General features: G+C 43.5%; 1 protein-coding gene across 2 annotated transcripts in view; it reads right to left on the bottom strand.

Moving 5' to 3' along the window:
• Positions 1-22,772, bottom strand: part of NLK (nemo like kinase) — a 1,539,426-nt gene that overhangs the window by 940,157 nt on the left and 576,497 nt on the right. For both annotated transcript variants that reach the window (XM_069615020.1, XM_069615019.1), the window contains exon 4: positions 13,208-13,314. In XM_069615020.1, the coding sequence (XP_069471121.1) occupies positions 13,208-13,314 (107 nt within the window). The remainder of the gene's footprint in view (positions 1-13,207; positions 13,315-22,772) is intronic.

Genomic DNA, 22,772 nt, shown 5'->3' with positions numbered 1-22,772 from the left:
AATGTGGTCAACACTGAATGAAGTAACGTCTATCTCGCAAACAATGGTACAATCCCACAATGTTCCTGAAAAAACATGGATTGATCACTTTACTAAAATCTATGCGAACCCTGTAAAGTCCTTTGCAACCGAGGAAGGTTAAGAGAGGTTTCATTTCCATCTCAACTTCTCCAAAGCTGTGTTAGGGAGAATTCTCTGTTTAGGCTGAATTTCCTAACCTAGTGAGTCCCCCAGCAGCTTTGCTGGATTTCTGGAGTTCGTTTTTTTTTCTCCTGCCAAGAGTGAGTCTCTTTTCCTCACACTCTTGGACATGATTTGAGGGGTTCCTTTGACTGTTAATGTGTTTAATGGGCTATGGGGTCTTTTACTCCATAGGGTCTCATGTGTTTTTACTATGTGTGTTACACAGCACCCTTAGTGCAGTAAACCAGGGGTGTCATAGTGGCACCCCACCATAGACTCCATACCCTGGGACTGACTACTGTCTCCCAGGGCATGTAAAGTCACCATTGGCTTTACTAGCCCCAAATTATGAACAGAAACCAGTACAAACCATCTTATTGTGGACGTACTGGTCGGGGCAATTCGATTGCCCCGGGGTCTCTTGTTCGAGGGGGCACGTCTCTGTCCCCCTGATCGAGTTTTGGCTGGTGGCAGTGGATACTACTTTTTATATTCGACCGCAAATATATCTCTATGGGATTTTCCCATTGTTCGAGGCTACCAACTTTAATTATTTAGTTCTCATAGCCTCGAACATACCGCCGGTTTATTTATTTAATCTTAATTCGCCAGTTGGTATTTTTTGCCAGAACTCGATTCTAAAATGGCGTTCGTGTTCTCTTCTGTGACTCCAACCCAAGTCGAGCCCTTTGTTCCCCTTTTTGGCGGGCTTCTCCACAGAAGCCTCCAAAAGTGGTGCCACTCTGTCTGGGTACCACAGGGGGTGTGGGAGGGGGTTTAGGCACCCTGGACTGAGTTACCTTGGTAACTCAAGTCGCACTCTTGTGTGATTGGCCCAAGTGGTGAACCGGCCGGCTCACCACTTAGCATGTTTGATTGACAGCTAGGCTGAGTGAATGGGGGTGTGCTGCATAAAAGCAGGACTTTTGGGACTGGAACTTTAGAATTCGTCACAGGACCTGAAAATCCGATGAGGGAGAAGCTGAGCTGACCTGCTAAGAGGACACCACCGGTGGAGCCCTGCGGAAGCGACTCACCACTTCCCAACGACAGAGAAGATCTCCCAGCTGGAGAGTCTTCTTCCCCTGACTGGTGGCACAACCAGTTTACCTTCTTTCTCTCGCATCCCAGGACGTCTTGTGGTCGAATTGCCCGTGCCAAGCACCCCGGCAACTGGATAGCCACTTACCACTGGACCGCGAATAAAAGGACCGCTCCTTTTAACTGAGAACTCCGCGGCTGGTTTCTTCCCTGGCAGTGCAACGGACTCCTGTCTTCCTCCCCGACGAGATCCTCTCTTCCCCCGGATGAAGCACCGACTTGCATCCGCTGCCAGGAACTGCCCCCGCTGGAGTATTCTCACCACTTTAAGGTACTGTGTCCACCAGGCCTCCCTTTCTAAAGATTGCTACAAGGTAATAATAATCCCTTAACCTTCTGGACTGGGCTGGCCGCCTTGACCATCTAACTGGTCCCTTTCTTTTGGCCGCACTCTTTCTGAACTGATTTCGAGACTTTTGGGCACTTTGAACCGTGTGACCTTGGACACATTTCGACCGGAGCCTCTTAAAGTGGGTCCGGCCTTGTTAACTTTGACTTTACGGTTTTAACCTGCCTTCTTCCGAAAGTGTTGGGATCTGTTTCTATCTTTGCTCTGCCTTTCTCTCCCTTTTAAACCGATTGATTAGAGTGCCATCTTCGTTAAGCGCACACCGCCGTCTGAAAATAAGTGTTGCTTTACTTAAGACTTGTCTAACTAATCGTGGAAGGGAGTGTATTTCTTTTAGTGACCGTGTTTTTTAACTGCTTGATATTAGTTCGTGTTTTTTATTAGATGTGTTTTTAAATAAATAATTATATCTCTTTTACACCAAGCTCTGGTCAGGGTTTGCTTGTTCTACTGTGTTCTTTTGACCTATTGTATACTGCCTAACTCTTCTTGAGGGAAGTCCGACTGCTCAGCCACAGCTACCAAGTGAATCTGTGTGGTACAGACTGCTATCAAGTGGGTTTACTGCCAAACACCTGTAGTCTTAAATCTTTTGCAGTGGTCCCAGAGGGAACTGCACAGGTTTCTGCCTAACAAGCTGACATATTGTATTACATCTCTTCAATAAGTCAGTCCAAAGCCCCGGGGCCTGGTGGACTATCGAATAAGACCTTTAAACTCAATCCAGCTTTGTGGGTGGAAATTTTATTTCAAATTTACCAAAACATCAATTTTACCCAAAGTATTCCACCGTCATGGAAACATGCAATCATTATTCCACTGTTTAAAAAAGGTGACTGTCATATGCCACAAAGCTACAGACCAATTGCCATACTAGACGCTCCTGGCAAACTGTACAGTCGTATCATACTCCAGGAGCTGAACGAATGGTCTAAGCGTGAAAACAAAAGAGACACATTCCAATCTGGATTTGTCAGTGGAATGGGCACCCCCAAACATGCTCATCCTTAACTTAATTAAGTATAAATACGTTGAACAAAATCAAAATCTATACATAGCTTTTGTTGATTTTAGCATAGCGTTTGACTCAATTGACCGTCAATTACTTTTTATGAAACTTCAACAGTATGGTTGCCACTCAACAATTTTCACCCTTATCAAACTACTGCACTCCAACACTTTGTTGCAAGTAATACTTACTTTAGATGGACTATTGTCTGCCGTTATTCCAACAGAACGAGGTTTGAAGCAGGGGTGTATTTTAGCCTCCACCCTCTTCAACCTTTTTCTGCTGGACATAGGCATCAAATTTGAGGAAGCAAGCGCTGATGCGCCCAAATTGGGTACCCAGAAGATCATTTGGCTTATACGCTGATGATCTTGTGTTATTATCCTGTATTCTGTGTGGGCTTCAAAACCTCTTGAACAAGCTTCAAGAATAAATTCAATTGGTTTCTTCACAACCAAGAGTTATCTGTTGTCCAACAGTATAAATATTTGGGTCTTCCATTTACCGAGTCATTGAATGACAACATACATACAGCCACCTTAGATGCGAAAAATCAATCATTAACATCGCAAGCAAACATTTTGCTGTATAGATTTGGTAAATTCACATTAACCCACATCATAACTTTTTTTCAACAAAAAGTTGTTCCTATAATCACTTATGGTGCTGAAACGGGAGCACCCAAACCAAGAGCTTTTTGGGATCGCTATGAAGCAACATTTTAGAAGGATGTTTTGAGCCTTTCGAAATGCTCCACGCTACCACTAGTGTGCCATGAATTGGGTATTATTTCAATCTTTAGTCAAGTCTTGTGGAAATTCTGCTGGTTATACAGGAAATGTTTCATTGGTGCAACTTCTCTTTATGTTTTAGGTGTTCTTGCAAACTACCTGTTCACTTCCAAAGCAAAACATCCCAAAGGAATGGGTTAAGTGTGTGTTGGACACTCTAATAAATGCTGACTTTACTCTCGAACTTTTGTTGAAGAACCCTACAAAGGCTAAATTGAAATTGTTCCATTTCTATTGGATATGCACACGCAAACAATGTTTGGAATATGTGGACTGTGGCCCCATGATGTCATCTCATAAAAAAATGCGTTGTATGGAACCGTATTTGGTTAAATGCCCTTCCAACTTTGTAAGATCACAGATGTTACGCATCCGTCTAAACTTATGTCTGATGAGGCAGATCTTGGGCAGGAGACACTTGGATCCCCAAGATCAAACATTTTGTCGTTATTGTAATGACCAGCAGCAAATCGAAACCTTATGCCATTTGGTGGTTGAATGTCCAGTCTTAAGCTTTAAGAGGCAGAAACTGTTTAACAAATGTTGCAATTTTCTCTCTGTACGCACTAGAGAAGAAATATGGAATTACTTGCTCACTAACTCAAAAACCTTAATTCAAATTGCTCTAGTTCAATTTGTTAAAACTGTAATTCCATCACAATGAAACAAGATGCAACTTGACACTATGATTTGAGCATCAAACTTGCTGCCTTTGTAAACAGTGTCTACACAAATTGCTTTTCTGTATTTTGTTTTAAGGGTTTAAATCTTTATATTGTGTAAAAGGAATTTTAAATGTTATATTTTTTACTGCTCAATTGCTGTCTATTAACATCTTTGTAAAATTTTCTGTTTTGAAAGGTTGATTTACTCAGCCAAGCAAAATATAAAAGAAATTAAAAAAATAATAATAATACGGTAAGATCCATTTTAACTCTTTCTATCTTGAGAGACCTATAATAATAGCATTCATTGCGAGCTGTACATTGCATTTCTTCTCGAACCCTACACACTCCTGACTTCCCTCTCAGTCTGTTTTTCAACAGAGTCCATAGGATACTCTGCATACATAATTGTTTCTGTCCTGATGAAGGCCGACCAAACAATAGCTACACCAGCTTACCTCGTTTAGGCCGAAACACAGTTGTGTTGATGATATGATTTCTGTCCTAGTATTTCACTGTTAGATTGTCCAGTTCAGTGACTTTTGCACCTTGTATTACAAATGCACATTCGTTTCTCATGTTTGTCCTGTCTAAAGGACCATAGAGAATGTATTTGCTGTGAATTCTTATCCAAGTAACATTGTTTGGATAAACACTATTTGTACCATGTTGTGTACTTTATATGCAATTTGTAGAGTGTCCTATGATTATTGATGGATTAATGAAATATGTCTTTTATGTATTAAATTTTGCAAAAATAGCAGTCGCTGTCACCATTTGATATTTGACAGTCAGGAGTAAGTGTGCTTTGGCATTCTATAACCTTGCTCATTTGTGTTTCTATTAGGGCTGTACCGAATAGCATATTCAGTAGCCGAAGCCAAATATGAAGCCGAATAGTTTCTTTAAATCATGTTCCAAACTTCAAAAAACACACTTATTAAAAAAAAGCACCATTTTAAATGCATTCTATACTTTTATTTCTCTTCATTGTAATCAAATCAGCATCATTATTTAAAGCATAAAATCCAGAAATAAAGCAGATTTAACCAAAATGAAGGGACCAAATGTACAGAAGATTGTTGCATATTCAGGGCCAGTTAAAGTAGGAGGCTTCACAAATGCAAAAGGACTGCATTTGTGAATCAGATGCAGTGAATTCTCTATCCAGTTGCAAAGTCAATGTGGTCGAGTTTCGGAACTTCTTTGCAGCTCACGTAGAAATGCATATAATTTTTCATGTTGGATCATACAGGACACAAGTCAAGAGGAATTCTGAAATGTGTGAACTCCATCTCACAACTATTCACCCCACCCAAGCAAATGCTGCTCGCTTTTCACTTATCTTAGCCACTCCTTCTCACCACTACACAAACATATGCAACTTATCATTCCTGATAAAATATCAGATAATGTTAAACTCAGGACTCAAGTCCTTAAAAAAAGAATAGGGGGGGCTATGACATACGCAGCGGGAAGTGACATGACAGGAACTGAAAGTATCTATGCGCATTTCTTTCAGTTTTCTTTAGCAACTGAAAAAAGTGCACATTGCATATAAACATTCGCCAACAGAAAATATGTTCCTGTATTGTTGCAGCATAAGCATCAAAGATGAGCACCTTTTATGTCTATTAATCTGTAACAAAATATGCCCTAAAGAGCAGATTACAATATAAGATATTTTTCAGCCTTGTGATAGCAATTTGTCTGGTCTAATTCTATTCCGTTTTGCAAAATGAAGTCTATATTTGCCTTTTTTGAGTTCATGTTGCATTGTATTCAAATGAGTATGTCAAAGTATTCGGCAAGAGCCGAATAGCAAGAAACTATTCTGCCGGAACCGAATAGCTTTTCTTCAGCCGGAATTCGGCCGAATACTTACTCAAAGCCGAAGTTTGGTACACCCCTAGTTTCTATGAATGGTTTGATGCCCCGACAACCCAATGACCCGAACACTCGTAAACAATCTAGAAGCTCTCAACTTGACCCAGCACGTAATAGGTCCCACCCACACAGCAGGACATAACGTTGACTCCATACTTTACTTCAGGCTCCACTGACCTCATTGCCGCGCTCCCCCACGACTGCTCATATGAATGGACAATGCAGCCATCTTCTCTCACCTGTCACCCACCCGTTCCTCCACAAATGACTATCACCCGACCACCAACCAATGTCCCCCTTTGGAATACATTCAAAATAATCCCAGATCTGGTAGACTCTCTACTCTCCTCCCTGCCCTTCTTTCCAGTCGAAGGAGGACCACTTTCCCTCGGCTAGTTTGACTCATGGCTGTCCAACACTCAGGTACCTCTCACCCCCTCAAGATCTACCACCTCGGGACAAGGCCCCTTGCTGAGGAGGTTCACCTCCCTATTCAAATCACACAAAACATCCAACCACTCCTTGGAACATAAAGGCGGGCAGACCCAACACTCCTCCCAAAAACCAGCCTATGCCCATCAACATCAAATCTACAAACCTGAAATGCGTAAGGCCTAAAAAAACTTTTACAAGAACAGAATCTCCAACACCCGAAACAATAGCAAGGAGCTCCACAAGATCATCACAGAATGTATGCCCCCCTGCTCCCCTCCCTCCTCACACTTTTCAAAACCTCTTTGCAACTCCCTCCCTGACCACTTCTACAACACGGCACTAGAAAGAATCTGCACCATCGACATGAAACTGGCAGCACTCCCACCCCCTATACTCACTTCCCCAAATAAACACCCCTTCCATCTTCTCTTTCTCTCCCATCTCCAGGTCCGAATTCCTTACATTTCAGACTGTCTACTGTCCATTGGGCTATCTTAATGACCCATTCCCCTCCCTCCTCAAGGAAATCTTCACCTCAACCTGTGCAAGTGGAATCACAAGATCCATCTTTAACTCTTCCCTCACCTCTGGCATCTTCCCAACTGATTTCAAAACATCTCACTAATGTGAGATGTTTTGAAATACCCCTCCTGAAAAACCCTCACTTGACACCCTCCTACCTGCAAATTACGGACCAATCTCGAACACCTGTTTCCTAGCCAAACTCACAGAACACACAGCCTACTCCCAGCTCAGTACTTTCACAGAATCTAACCACCTCCTCAACCCTGCCCAGTCTGGCTTCAGACCCGTTCATGGAACTGAAGCATTCCAAGTCTCCATATGGCATGACATCAAAAACACAGCAAACTCTGAGGACTGTGCCACACTTGTTCCCCTTGACCTCTCTGCGGCCTTTGAAACGATCAAACACAGCATCCTCATTGACAGACTCCACTCCCTTGGCATTAGGGACACAGCACTAAGATGGATCTCCTCATTCCTTGCCAACAGGCACCAAATCACCCATCTCCCCCTTTCACTTCCTCCGCCCGCCACACTAATAATACAGACCCTCAAGGTTCCTGACGTTCCCCTCTTCTTTTCAACCTCTACATGAGCGCTCTCCCCACACCTATCCACTCACATACCTCACCTGCTACAAATATGCAGACAACACACAAATCATCTTTAGAATCCTCCACACTGCCTCCACCCCCCCCTTCCAGAACTCGCATCCTGCCTCACAGACATTGATCGTTGGATGACAGTCAACCACCTCCTGCTCAATCCCGGAAAAACAGAGATCATGATCTGCAGAAAGACAGCCACACAACCTCCCACCTGGCCTCCCTTCCTAGGCCCCCCTCCCGCTGCATTTGCCACTGTCAAAAACCTGGGCTGCACAATGGACAGTGACCTGACTATCAGACCATATTAACACTGCGTCAAAATTCTGCTACCTTTACCTCTGTTCAATCAGACGCATATTCCCTTACTTCTCCTACCCCCACAGAGTGACTGCAATCATGTCCATTGTTCTCTCCGCCTAGATAATGCCAACTCTCTCTACCTGGGCGGACCTGCCTCCCAACTTAAAAAGCTGCAAAGAGTCCAGAACTCTGCTGCTAGACTCCTCCTCGCCCTAGGCCCCGGAGAACACATCAGCCCGCCCTCCATATTCCTCCATTGGCACCCAGTCGGACAACATGTCGCTTTCAAAGCCATGCGCATCACTCACTGAGCCCTACACAAGACAGGCCCAAAATACCTTCAACAGAACATCACCTAATACCACCTCAATAGAAACCAGCTATCAGGAACTGCTCTCCTGCTTGTGATCCCCTCTTTCAATTCAACCAGAATTGAAGGCACCAGTTTGTCCGTCTAAGCCCCCACTATCTGGAATTCTATGCCATCTAACATCGGATACAAAAAGGACCACCCGGCCTTCCGGAGGGCCTTTAAGACTTGGCTATTCCCCTCAGCTTCCTGGCTAACCCTGCCCTCCCCTTTGAGCTAGCCATTCAATTTAGGAGGACTGCGGCAGGAACCAATTCCCATACAATAGCCAAAGTACCGGAAGAATTCCCTGCCAAGTCCATTTGCAGTGCCATGGACATGCGTATGTTCAAACATCACTTGCCAAAGTAACCTGAATAACAACACCCAATAGAAAACAGGAGAGCTGAGTATCCACACCACAGATAAAAAAAAAACAAGTAGCCAGGAACAGCAGACGCTCTATCACTTCCCACACTTATGGGCAATATCCAAGCACGGCTAGCCAATGTAGTGCACTTAGATTGATTCTTAGGGTTGCCAATGTACTGCATTTAGATCAGTTTTAGACGGTAGACAATGTGTTGCATCTCGATGAATTTGAAAATAGCCAATGTTTTGCAACTAGAGGAATTTTCTAGGGTAACCAATATACTGCAATTAGATCATCTCAAGGGTAACCAACTTATTGCACTTAAATTAACTTTGAGTGTTACCAATTGTACTGCACTTACTTTATCTTATAGAATGGACAATATCTAGCACTTAGATGAACTTTGCATTTAATTAATATATTGCATCTTAACGAATTTATGAAGACAGCCAATGTATTGCGTCCAGACAGTTTTCTTTTTGACGGTAACCAATAATATGCATATGGATGGATATTTGAGGTTAGCAAATGTATTACATTTCTGATCAATTTGGAGGGTAACCAATAAACTACAGCTAGACAAACTCTTGAGGTTAGTCAATGTTTTTTAATCTAGGTACAACCCACGGTGTAGCCAAGATATTGCATCTAGGTGTTTTTTAGACTGCAGCCACCAAATATAATAGGTCCATGTATACAGAAGATGGGTAGAATTTAGCCATGCTCCGAATTCACCTCCCTCTAAATTCAGCTGCATCTACGAAACCAAGAAATCAGCCAGGACATGCAAGTGCGTACCAAACTACACACTTATGCAAAACCCGTCATAGGCACTGTAATCCACCCACACAGAACTACTATCAGACATTACTCTTAGACACATTGCACAACACCTCTGTCTTAAGAATGCAGATACCCCCCACGGTAAAAGGCCAGTCTAGCTGCTCCCATAACGACTCTCCTGCTCCTGCATACTCTCCAGACTGCCACTGAACACCGATCCACTACATGCCCCACTAAAAGACTCATTGCACAACAACCCTACCATAAGAATGCAGCTATCCCCCATGATAAAATTTGGTCTAGCTGCAAACATAAATGTTTTTTCCTGCTCTTGCATACTATCCAGACTACCTTCTCAGCACCCATCAACTACATACACTAAACCAAGACACATTGCACAACACCTCTATTATGTATCAATGTCACCTTGAATTGTTGTATCTCAGCAGTGATGAAACTCTCTTTACAAAAATGGTGACCAGGTTTTTAAATTAAAAAAAACTCTTGCACAGGGGGCCTAGTTCCGGGACAGTCGCTACAAAACTGGGACGACTATTCACCCAAGAGAGGTGTCCAGTCAGCTGCTCACCTTTCAGAAACTCACATGAGAAAGAGTAGCAGTGATAACCTCTTAGAGACCAGCTGTTTTCCCTGCAGCTGTTTTCCCTGCATGTTTTCCCTACACTCAGCAACTTCTCCAAATGGTACATATGTACAGAGAACCAAAGGTGACCCTTCCATTGAAATCCCTAGGGAAATTAGTCAGGCATAGTTTTTTCTCCCCTAGAGAAGATTGAGACGATTGAGAGGATGGTGGGATGTGTGGAGTTGTGTAGACACAGAGGTTTGTAGCAATGTAGTTCATTTTGTATATAAAACATTATTAGGTGAGATGTTTTTGTGGGGACCGTAAAGGTTGGTGGCTTGTATTTGGGTGTGTGAGTGGTGCTGTGATGTGTATCGGGGGCATTAATGGACATTTAGAAGTGGATGTGTATGGAAAGATTTGGAGGGATGTGTGTGTGGTCCATAGTGAGGGATGTTGTGTATTGTGGCAATCAACCCCACTCAGGTGGGTGTTCGCTCTGGCCTCAGGAAGGGCTCAGGGCTGTTACCAGCCCTCTACCCCCCCATTCCCCCTGAGCAGGGGTGATTGCTCTCAGCAGCCACCAGGGTTAGCCCGGGGTGCAATTGTGACATTGATACATAATAAAAAGCCAAACAGATTCCTCACTTCACCTTAGATCCCTGCCACCTTAGTGTAAGCTTGAACCACCAACCTTTCTGTTTACAAGCACTTGCATTCACCGATTGTGCCACGAGACTGGTTATGAAATGCAAAAAGCAAAGTCTGTACAACAGATAAAGCAAAAGCCTCTGTATTTAACATGCTTACTGTCACAGCCGAATTTGAAGTATATATATATATATATATATATATATATATATATATAGGACAGGTAAAATAATACAGTTTAAAAAAGTTTATATATAGGATAAGTGCTGGAAGTTGTATTTATTTTAATGAGGGAATGAGGGATGGGGGCTTTGTATGGGTTGGGGACACTAGTCCTACTTGTGTTTGTGGCATGTCCTGTACAAAATCTGGAACCCTACACAAAACATCATTCCCATGGCAATATAGCTACAGCAAATAGCAATTCCTTCCACCTTGCGGCTGCAGTTCCCTTCATTTAACACATCTGGCAGAGTGAAAACAGTCTGTTCTGCAGAGTACGGGAGGCAACATTGGATTAGAGGCATAACCAGATGTCAGGCATTCTTCTCTACATTGGCCCACTGAATTTGAGACAACAGTATCTGATTTTCAAGAACAGTGAAGGTAATCACCTCTATAGCCAGTTGTTCCCTAAAGAAACCATTTCTGGCAAAATAAGGGTCATTTTGGGGATATAGAATTTGAACCATAACCAGAAATCAGATGAACTGCAAGCTATTGGTGAAGAGAAAGGAGAAATTAAACTAGCATTCCATGTGAAGTATGGCGCTGGTGGATTGACACATGGGTCAGTGGCATCTCTTCAAATCTTGGGGCATGCACATTTTACAGGTCTAGGTGCAAATGGGTTTTACAAGCTTCTGAAGGAGTGTGCCAGAATGTGCTGAAATGCATGGTGATCAAGTCCTTGGCTGACCAGCCAGCAAGTTCAAGATAACTGAGTTATGGGTGCTGTTTTGGATTAGGGGATTGGCTCTGCTCATTAGTAAACAATGTATGTACATTCTGAGAGCTCAGAACAAATAAAAAGCTTCAGCTGCCATCCTATATTAGGATTTTCACACCCTGGCAAGGAATATGCAGCAATTTATTTTCATCAGTGTCCATTCTGGGTTTGGAGAAATACAACTGAAACAAATATAGATGTATACCCTCAGTAAAAGAGGGCACTAAGAACAAGAGACGAACATCTAAATATCCACCCTCACATTATGGACATTTCTTAAGCTAAGTCAGGCTTAAATTCCAACAAAGTAAACCTGGACACGTGCTTTCGATGAAAAGAAGTTCTAGCCTTGCTTTCAAAATCTGAATAAACATATGTGCCTTTCCTATTCATGCTCACAACCCCTGAGGAAAATGGAATAACAGTGGACATAGCAATGAGGGATTTGGATGTGACCAAAATCCATTTTGTACTGTCAAAGTAGTTTATGATTTGAGGGACAAAATAAGGTAAACCTATTATATGTCTCAGGGAAAGATTCTGAGGGTGAAGCAGGTTTTTTTCGGGTTCTATCTGGCACCATGTGACTCTTCAAAAAGAAGTACAAATCTCAGTATATAGTGGCGGGTGTGAAATCTCTCCTGTACATGGAAGAAAAAACAGAACCCTGTTAAAACATATGTTACTGCTTTTGGTGCATTAAAGTCCGGTTTTAGTCACAGAGGCCTAATATGTCTATAAGGAAAATAGACAAATTGCCGTTCTCCACCACAGAGCTTCATCCACCTCAAACTGTTTCCTGAGTTTAGAACAATGAAACACCAGCATTTGAAAAAGGTAGGTGCATAATCAACAAATGAATATGATAAAGTAGTGCAAAAACAAACAGTACACGTAGATTTTCTTTTTATCACTCATTAAAAACGATTGAACAGAGCTAGCTTTACAGAGAACTCAAACAACGTTAATACAATTTTCAAAAATGGGGAAAATGGTATTTATGGTGCAAGAGTCAAGAACAGTGCAACACAATAAGACATAATGGGGCTCATTAAAGTTTCCCGGTCTGGAGTAAATACTGATAAATTGACAGTAATTCCAGCACTGGCATTTTTACCGGACCGGAGAAACACAAGACCAGGCCAGGTAAAAAAAATGCTGCAATTACCTTCATGGCGTCCCATGGGACTTCAGGAAGTGGGGAGTTACCAGTAATACTAGGTATATCGGGCAGCAGGAATGCTAATTCCGTTTTGGTGCATCCTGCCGGAATTACCGGCGGGATACCACCAAACTCAGACTGAAGGCCAATGCTTACTCAGGTAAACAAATATATCCCAGAGCGATTGACACAAAGTAAGACAGAGGCAAAGGGATAAGAGAGCATGAGAGAGAAGGATCTGGTAAAAGGTCACTAAATAATGATTCAGATGAATACATGTAGCTTTAGAGCTAGAAAGACATGTGTAAATGTTTATGTAAAATGAAAAAAGCACTATTATACAGACACATAAAAGGCTTTCATATTAAATGCAAAGCAGCAAGCTAATTCTACTAGGTGAAATCTGCAGAATGAAATCAAAACTGCACACAGAGGAGAGGGTCAAAATATATTATCCTCTCTGGTACAATTATATTTACATAAGTAGAAAGAAAATGTTACCTCTTAATATCTGGTAAAGAAAAACTTTGACATGATCCGAACTGAGAGGCTGAGGTGAGACTATAATCTTGTGAAGGTCACTCTGCATCAATTCCGTGACAACATATCTTGGAAGCAATTTGTTAAGGAAAATAAGATATCATGGCAAATAAATCGTACAAGACAAACCTACAGTTAACACTTTTAAACATAACCTTAAGTGTAATTAGGAGTTTATATAGTATTACGACAAAATATGACGTATGTACTTGCTCAGTGTGCTTTTACAAAATGTACTATCTAAAGGGGTTTATTATGTAAAGATATTTCACTGGCTTTGGGAATGCAGCAGATTTTCAAGATTAGACGAGTTCTTGTCTTGAATCAAATGCACTAAATGGAACAAAAACGGGGAGTCTGCTGATCCTTCCTCACCGAGTGGTGAGTTATACTGCCTACTTCTATTTATCGACAATTCTTAATCAATCACAGACTATCAGGATTGAGTGGAATCACCTTGCGTTGCTTCTCGCATTAGTATTGATTGGAACACTGGCTGATTATTTGGGACTCAGACGCGCAAAGCATGCCTTTCCAATTTTATTAATATCACTTTGTCTAATATTTATATATTAGATGTAAAGAAACCTTTTTAAATCAAGTTGTTAAAGTAAATTGCATAACAAACAAAGTCTTCAAAGAGTAGTGATAACATCATTAAGGTACAAACACTCAATGTATACCACTTGAAATTCCACAACAAATTCAACCGTCCAACTCAAAGTATAAACACTCACTTCATACCACTACGATTCCGACATTAACCCTCGCTTCAAATATGGTATTGATATAACCTGCCTAATATTTTTTTTTATTATTGCCACAAATTACATATGTCCTTTTTACAGACATTCCACATTCAAACCTTTAACACAATTACAATTTCATAGAACGAGGAACAGAGTGGTGCTGCCCTCTTGAATGTATATATATATATATATATATATATATATATATATATATATATAATTTAGCAAGTACACACGCACACACGTTACTGACATCCTGAAGGGCCAACTGAATAATCTCAAGAAATGTCTTTAAGAAATAACCACTAACTGTATTTCATTTACACAGACAAGAGAAAGATATTTGACGTTGAGAGATTTTTTAAAGAAAATGTGTCCAATGTGATATCATATATGAAATAATAAAAGGCCAACTGTGAGTTTGTCCAAAGCCGTCCTGCCTGCTTCGCCTGTTTTCACAGCTAGAGGGAGCAGTTGCCTTATGCGTACAACAATAAGACTTCAAGTTCATCGTCCAGGCAAACAAAATGTGTATTTCAACAATGACAACATAGCTGCAGAAAAAGCCAAAGGCAGGGATACCACTGTAACAGCAGACTCAAAGTTGCATAGACTAAGAAAATATATACATTAAAAAAAAACATTTCAACAGAAATTCATTTGATTAAGCACTATTTCTCTAACAAAATATATATTATTTTTAACGTACTTATTTATTATGTAATTATTCATTTTAATACATCTTTGTATGTATTTTATCAATAATATTCTTCACGTACGTTTTCAATTTTCTTTATTTTATGATCTCATGTCTACTTCGAATCATGCTGCACGTGAATTGTATTACTCTGACATCCCTCAACATTATATATTTAAGTCCAAAACCCAAAAATGGAATCCAAAACGATGAGGAGCAAATACAACACTTGTCCGTATGTACTATGTCGAACTTTCAACAGATTCTGTGAGATTTTGTTTGAGGTTACTCCTCCACCTAACAGGTGCAGGATATCCTATACAGACAGAGTTTTCCTATTTATATAAATGATGTTAAAATACACAACATAATATATTTACACTATGAAAATGTCTCGTGTACACAGTCTTTTCCACTAGTTTCCGTTAACAGCCTGTCAGTTGTGCTGGTGTTGAAAAGGCCAATTGATGGATTTAAATGTAATTCCAGTTCATTTTCCCTGGCTCTGGTTGAATGACTCCCAGGAAATGTAATTATTTTACAAACATTCTGCAAGCCAATTTACTTTTAACTACTGCTTCATGACATCCGATTTATGCAATGGAGCAATGCAACATGAAGCTGATATGTTTGCATTTACTTTTTGTTAACTATCGTGATGACCAGCCTAAATCGTGTTTTTACAAAGTGTTAAGCTAATAAAGGAAGCTTCTAATCTCTAAAAAGTTTTAAGAGTTGGACTTATCAACAGGCCTAGGGTAATATACTTCAACGGCCTTGCAGGGCTTCATAAGCAGAGGCCCTTTGTTGTCACTGCCAGCAGAAGAGATAGTCCTGTGGCTAGGGGCAGCAAAATGCCACGTTGCTGAGGTCAGCAACAATCTTTGTACTGGTCCTTCCGTTCATGTATTTATTTCATTGAAAGTCTGAGTCTGCGCTAGTCACGCCGTGTTTTACGGATGTGAGAACAGCCCTGCACAATACTCAAGTCCTATTCTCACGAACAGTGGCAGCCCCGTCCTCATTATCGAACACACACCTGGTGCTTAGTGATGCACTAGCTTTCAAGACGCACGTGGGAGAAGGGGTGGGATTCTGCTGACGGCGGCAGTTTCCTGGTTCTTTACAAAAGTGGATCCTGTTAGGCATTTCTCTTTTTCAATATGAAGGTTGAAAGGGAAATCGGTACAGTAACGTGCATGCAATATGTGGGCATTGGTTTTAGGGCAATAGTGAGATGAACAATAAAGAAAAACACGTTAAAAAAGCAACGGGTTTGGATTTTCTGAAGACATGGGGCATCATTACAAGTTTGCCGATACTGTAGTAACAGTGCCGGTAAGCTACCACAGACCTGCAACATGTGGCTTGCCGGATGTTTTGGACCACGATGTCCATGATCCATTGCCATTAACTATGATGGCTAGAGCTGATGGGAGTCCAAAACATCTGGAGAGTCCAAAACATCTGGAGAGCAACAGGTTGCAGAACTCTGCTAGTAAGCATTCAACAGAGTTCAGGAGGGCACAAAAGAAAAACCGCCATCCCAGATGTCACACCTGAATTCACTTTACACCCGTCATCCTCTCTCTAGTGAGATAAAGTCCTATAGAAACGCAAAGGCTCAGTTGGAGAGTCAGACTGGAGACAGACGACAGGAAATGTTTTAGAGAAGGCTGGAGGAGGGGGCCAGGAGAACCTGGAGAGGAAGCACAGCCCAGAAAGTATAAAGAGAGGAGAGGAGGACAGGAGTGTGGGCTCGAGGAGAGGCCCAGGAGACTAAACTGAAGAGCCAAAACAAATGGGGATACTGATCAGAATGAGGGCGTGCTCGTCAAAGATAGTAAAGATGATCTGGGAGAAGCATGCGCCCAAAGGGAAGAAGATGATAGGGAGAGGACTGGGAAGTAGTTACAGTCCTGTCCAATGGGGTTAAGCAGGTGGTAGCAGAAGAGATTTGGAGAGTGTGGAAGGTTGTGCGCCAAGGTTTCAAGAAGCGGAATAAAGAGGTCTGGAAAGTTGTAACTGTCTTGTCCAAAGGGTTGAAGAAGGTGAGAGGAGAAGCATTCCGGAGGCGAGGAAGACTGTGCCTAATGCGGGGATGGATACAAGAAGCCCTATGCAGAGGAGACAGTTGGACTCAAAAGGAGAAGGTGACGGTGGGGGAGATTTGGAAAGGAGCAAAAGCAGAGGTGAAGAGACATAAGAAATTATCAAGGCTGAGTGGGAGACGGGCACAGCTGCCGTGAGCAAAGAAGGTGACCAAGAGAATATAGAGGGGGAGAATGAGTCCACTGACAAGAAGGTTAGAAAAAGAGAGAATTCTGGGAAGGAGAGACTGGGAGATCATAGAAAGTCTGATCACTGAGAATGACAGTTTAAATGGGGAAATAACCGCAAGTAAAGCCATAGAGCCTGGAGGAGCAATAGGAAAGCAGAAACCTCAAGGTTAGGAAAGAACTGACCTTGTGGATGAGGGCTGCAATCCGAGGGAGAATTGTTGGCCACTTCTTCATACTGACGAGCTATACTACCCAAATTCTGGTCTCTTGGAAGTACCACGATTGACCTCCAAAATCCCTACCTCCCCAGTTATGGGAGAACAAGGACGTTCCATGTATGGACTACCTCAAATATGACACCAAGGGAATCACTGTCGAGCCTTACCCAAAGCAGATCATCAAGGACAGCGGATGAAGGATAAGGAAAGGGGAGACATCCCTCTGGAACAAATGATTGACTCAGTCATTGTGGATTCCAGTAAAAAGCAAGTCCTGGATACCGGGAAAACTAGAGACTTCTCTTTCTGCACCATTGTTAACTTCCTTTGAGGGTAACCCCAGTACTTTCTACACAGACAAAGCTTGAATTTATTTTGAAATCACTGGCCTATCCGGACATGTTTTCAGTTGCACTTAATGCAATCCCGGTGTATTATTTTACCGCCACACTGTTATAGTTCCCTAATAAAGCACTTTCAATGTAAGCTTTCGATGTCTGTCTGGTCAGTAATCGCCACACTCAGTGTCAGTATTGTCTCGAGGTCCCCTGCCTAACGTTGGCAAACCTCAGTGGGGTGGTCAAAGGGGATGGGTGCGGCCCCTTCTTACCGCCTGAGCTACTGGATGTTGGACCCAGAGGAGGTATACAGAGGACCCCAGATCACTCCAGCTGGGTTCCTGCTAGCAGGCAGAGGGCAGCCGCAGAAATGTTTTCGCCCCTTACTGCCCCTTTAAGTTTCACGCAAGGGGTAATACTTGACAACCTATCAGAATCCTACCCTTAATTCTATCAGAGGAAGGGAGATAACCTGGATCCTCAGAGAGGCTAGTTTCTATAAAGAAAGAGAGTGCCCACAGAGCTATTTCATTTCCTTGACATGACCCAAACACCTAGATTAAGAAAATAAATATTTCCCTTTAAGTGAAAAACGTCACAACATTGCAGTGTCCCAGACGAGGAAGACATGTCTTCTTCCCTGGCTGGAATGCCAGAGGAACAAATTATGCCTCACATGCACACTGAATGTGGAGGCCCCCGCTGCTATACAGTCATGCTTCAACTTAGGGGAACCTACTCATGCAGACCATGTCAGTGAAATACCACACAGATTCCATTTTCTCAGAATGCCCATTCCTCACGCTGAGCGAGAACTTGATGTAATGCTGCCCATGCTTGCTCAGGTATTTTCATGCTTTTGACTCACATTCCAGGAGAGCAGAGAGACTGGACTAACACAGGCACTGCAGACAGGGCTTCCAGAAGCAGAGAGGGTGATTCCACACTTTTCATACTATTGAAACCCAAAATGCCAGGCAACCCTCGCATAGATTCATGCTGAACCCCTGTCAAGTCACATGATATCCAATCTCTTAACAGCTCAGAACCCAGGTGTTCATAATGGGAATAGGCATCACCCACAAGGAGGGGAAACCCTACTATAAAAGGCAGCCAGATAGGTTTAGCAGCATGGGCTGTGCAAGTAGCAGTTGGTTTAAGGAGTTTGTGGGAGAGTGGCAAGAAGAACAAGTTACTTCTTACCTTGTAACGTTCTTTCGACGGGATGTTCCTCCGACGTATTCCTTATCTTTGATAATACGTTTCCAGCTTGCTGGCCTCGGAAATTTTTTCTGTAGAGGGCGCTGCGCGTCGACGTCCGCCGAGTCGATGTCCCTCGACGGCCACCGTATCAGCGCTGTCACCATGCCCATAAATAGCCACGCGCTGCGTCCGTTGCTCAGTTCCGTTTTGTAGCATAAGAAAAGTCATGCCTGAATTGGTTATTGACCTTGAAGGAGCGTAAACTGCAACCACAAGGGAAGTATTACTGCAGGGATGGATGGGAGGGGCGATTAGGAATACGTCGGAGGAACATCCCGTCGAAAGAAAGTTACAAGGTAAGAAGTAACTTGTTCTTCGAAGGGATTGTGTCCTCCGACGTATTCCTTATCTTTGATAGACTCCCATAGCAGTGGCATGTAATTGGAGGTGGGAGTAAGAATGTTATGTATCCCTTTAGGGATGGACCGAATGTAATACGGCGTGCCAAATCTGGTCTCTTGACTAGTGGAGGAATCCAGGTTGTAAAATGTTGTGAATGTATGTGCGGACGACCATGTGGCTACCGCACATATGTCTCGGACTGGTACCCCTCTTTGGAGAGCCGAAGAGGCTGCGATACCCCTGGTTGAATGAGCCCTAAGATTTTGGGGTGGCTCTTTCCCTGCTGGTTTGTAACATTCCAGAATGGCCAAAATAATCCACCTGGAAATGGTTTGTTTTGTTATGGGTAGTCCCAACTTGTGACCTGAGTATCTTACAAACAGTTGGTCTGCTTGCCTGATCCTAGCCATTCTGCCGATGTAAAAGCTGAGAGATCGCCTTGGGTCCAGCCTATGTAGCCTTTCTTCCTCTTTCCCCGGATGGGGAGGAGGGTAGAACCAAGGTAAGGTAATTTTCTGCGTAATATGAAATTCAGAAACCACCTTTGGGAGAAAATTAGGCTTCACCTGTAGGACAACTTTGTCCTTGTGGAAAATTGTATGTGGGGGTTTACAGGAGAGAGCTTGTAGCTCGCTCACCCTCCTAGCAGATGTTAGTGCTACCAATAGGACAGTTTTAAGCATGAGAAATCTCAGCGAACAAGAGTGAAGTGGTTCGAATGGATTGCCCATTAGGAAGTTTAAGACTAAATTTAAGTCCCATAAGGGAACCTGGAATGGTTTTCGAGGATAAACATTAGTTAATCCCTTGAGAAATTGTATCACTAGAGGTAGGTTGAAATACGATGGTTCCTCCGCAGTGCGCTTGAAGATAGAAAGGGCTTCGAGATAGCCTTTTACAGAGCCAACTTGAAGGCCCGAGTTTGCCAAGTAGAGTAGAAATGATAAAACCGTTGGTGTACCACATGAAAAAGGGTTGATATTGTCTTCCCTACACCAGCTTCAAAATTTGTTCCAACGGCAGCGGTATAAAGACTTTGTTGCTGGCCTTCTGGCCGAAAGCAACACCTCCATGACATCATCATGGAGATCCCAATCCTTGTACCTCACCCTTTCAGAAGCCAAGCGTGAAGGTTGAGGGTTCTGGTGTCTGGATGGAGAACCTGACCTCCCTTCTGCGAGAGAAGATTCTCTTTGAGTGGAAGACGGATTGGAGGGAAGATGGACATATCTAGAAGGTCCGGGTACCACGTTCTCCTGGCCCAGTCCGGGGCAATTAGGATCATGGTTTTCCGGAATCTTCTCAACCTCCTGATCATTTGAGGAATAACAGGGACTGGTGGAAACGCGTAGAGGAGTGGAAACTCCCAGTCCACTACGAAAGCGTCTCCTAGAGCTCCTCTCGGGGGAAATTCCCTTGAACAGAACAGATCGCACTTCCTGTTGGTGCTTGTGGCGAACAGATCCACCTGAGGGGTTCCCCAAAGGGCGAAGATCTCTTGAAGGACTTCCTGAGCTAGCTCCCACTCGTGGGAGACTGTGCTCTGCCTGCTCAGAGCATCCGCTGTCAAGTTCTTCTCTCCGGCTAGGTGGACTGCCGATAGAGAGATTCCTTCCCGAATTGCCCAAAACCAGAGCTGCATTGCCTCTCTGCATAGTGGCAGTGATCCTACGCCTCCTCTTTTGCTGAGGTAGTGCATGGCCACCGTGTTGTCTGTCATTATCAGGACATTTCTCCCCTGTATTGATGGCAGGAAATCTTTCAGCGCTAGTCTGATCGCTCTCAGCTCCAATAGGTTGATGTGTAGTCTGGACTCCGATGGAGACCAACAACCGCTGATGGTCAAGTCGTTGGCATGGGCTTCCCACCCCGTGAGTGAGGCGTCTGTGACTACTGTTATCTCCGGCCATGGTTGCCAAAACAGTTCTCCTTTCAAGATGTTCTCTGGATAGGCCCACCATTGAAGGTCGCGGGCTACCTTGTCCGGAATCCGGAGGAGATCTGTCATTCTCCCTGAGAGTTGTGACCACTGAGTACTCAGTGCCCACTGAAGAGATCTCATTCTCAGGCGAGCCTCTGGCACAAGGAAGATGCAGGATGCCATGAGGCCTAGCAACCTCAAAAAGTCGAAGGCTGGGAGACGTTGGGCATTTTGAAACTTGTTGACCATCTGCAGAATATCTTGAGCCCTCACCTCTAGTGGCGAGGCTTTTCCCAGGGAAGTGTCCAGGACCGCTCCAATGAACTGGAGTCTCTGTGATGGTATCATCTGTGACTTCTTTAAATTGAGGGAGAAGCCCAGTTTGTGAAGGAAGTGGCAGACATAATCTAGCTGGACCTGGGCTTGTTTTGAAGATACAGCCCTGATCAGCCAATCGTCCAGGTAGGGATAGACGTGGATCCCTTCCCTCCTTATACTCGCCGCCACTACAGACATTAGCTTGGTGAAGACCCTCGGGCGGAGGTCAGCCCAAATGGCAGAACTCGAAATTGATAATGAGTCGCCAATTGCGAACCTCAGGTATTTCCTGTGTTTGAGATGGATTGGCACATGGAAATAAGCATCCTGAAGGTCCAGAGATACCAGCCAGTCCTGGAGCTGGAGGGCCTGAAGGATCTGAGAGAGAGTTACCATCTTGAACTTGTCCTTCCTGAGGAACTTGTTCAATTCTCGTAAGTCCAGGATGGGTCTCAGTCCTCCGTCTTTCTTTGGTATGAGAAAGTAGGGGGAGTACCAGCCCTTGTTCCTGTCCGCTACAGGTACCGGTTCTATGGCACCTTTCTCTAGCAGGTCTATTATCTCCTGCAAGAGGAGCAGATCTGGAACTTTTAGAGAGCTGTGCCCCGGTGGATGACTCAGAGATGTGTAGAAAGGGTAGGCAGTAACCCTGGGCAACTGTCTCCAATGCCCAAGCATCTGACGTTATAGCCTGCCATTCCGTCAGATGGTGAGTTAACCTGCCCCCTACATGTGTTTTGTGTGGAGACACCTCAGAGTGGTTTGGGGGCGGCTGATGCAGATGCCGAGGGTAAAGAGGCACCTGCTGCTGCTGCGGCTTTAGTACTTTTGACCCGTCCACCTCGGGTAGGTCTCCTTTGGCCTCTTTGAGCCGGCTGTCCTCTGCCTTTCTCGAATGCGGAATAATAGCGAAAGGACTTTCCTCTTCCAGAGATTCCTGGGGGGCGAAAAGGAGTTTGTCGGATTGCAGCTCCTAACGATTTTGCCACTGCTTTAGATGTCTGCAACATTTCCAGACTGTCATCAGCCTTCTTTCCAAATAACGAAGAGCCGTCAAAGGGCATATTCAAAAGTCTGGCCTGTACATCTGGAGCAAAGCCAGACTTTCGCAACCACGCATGCCTGCGGATTGTTGAACTTGCCGCCATGGCCCTGCTGATATTGTCAGCGGAATCGATGCCAGTTTGAAGTGATTCGCACATGGCATCTTTGCCATCTTTAATAATGTTAAGGAAGGCTTCCTTTTCCTCTCCTTCGGGTATGCAGTCAGCCGCTGATGAAGCACACTCGCACAGTGTGTGACTGAACCTGGCGAGCGTACAGGTGGCGTTGATGGACTTCAACCCCACACTACAAGCAGAGAAGACTTTCTTCGCCATAGAATCATACCTCTTGTCA

The sequence above is a fragment of the Ambystoma mexicanum genome, chromosome 9 (genome assembly GCF_040938575.1).
Source record: "Ambystoma mexicanum isolate Mex_15411 chromosome 9, UKY_AmexF1_1, whole genome shotgun sequence".
NCBI classification, from domain to species: Eukaryota; Metazoa; Chordata; class Amphibia; order Caudata; family Ambystomatidae; genus Ambystoma; species Ambystoma mexicanum.
This window is presented reverse-complemented; position numbering and strand designations above follow the sequence as displayed.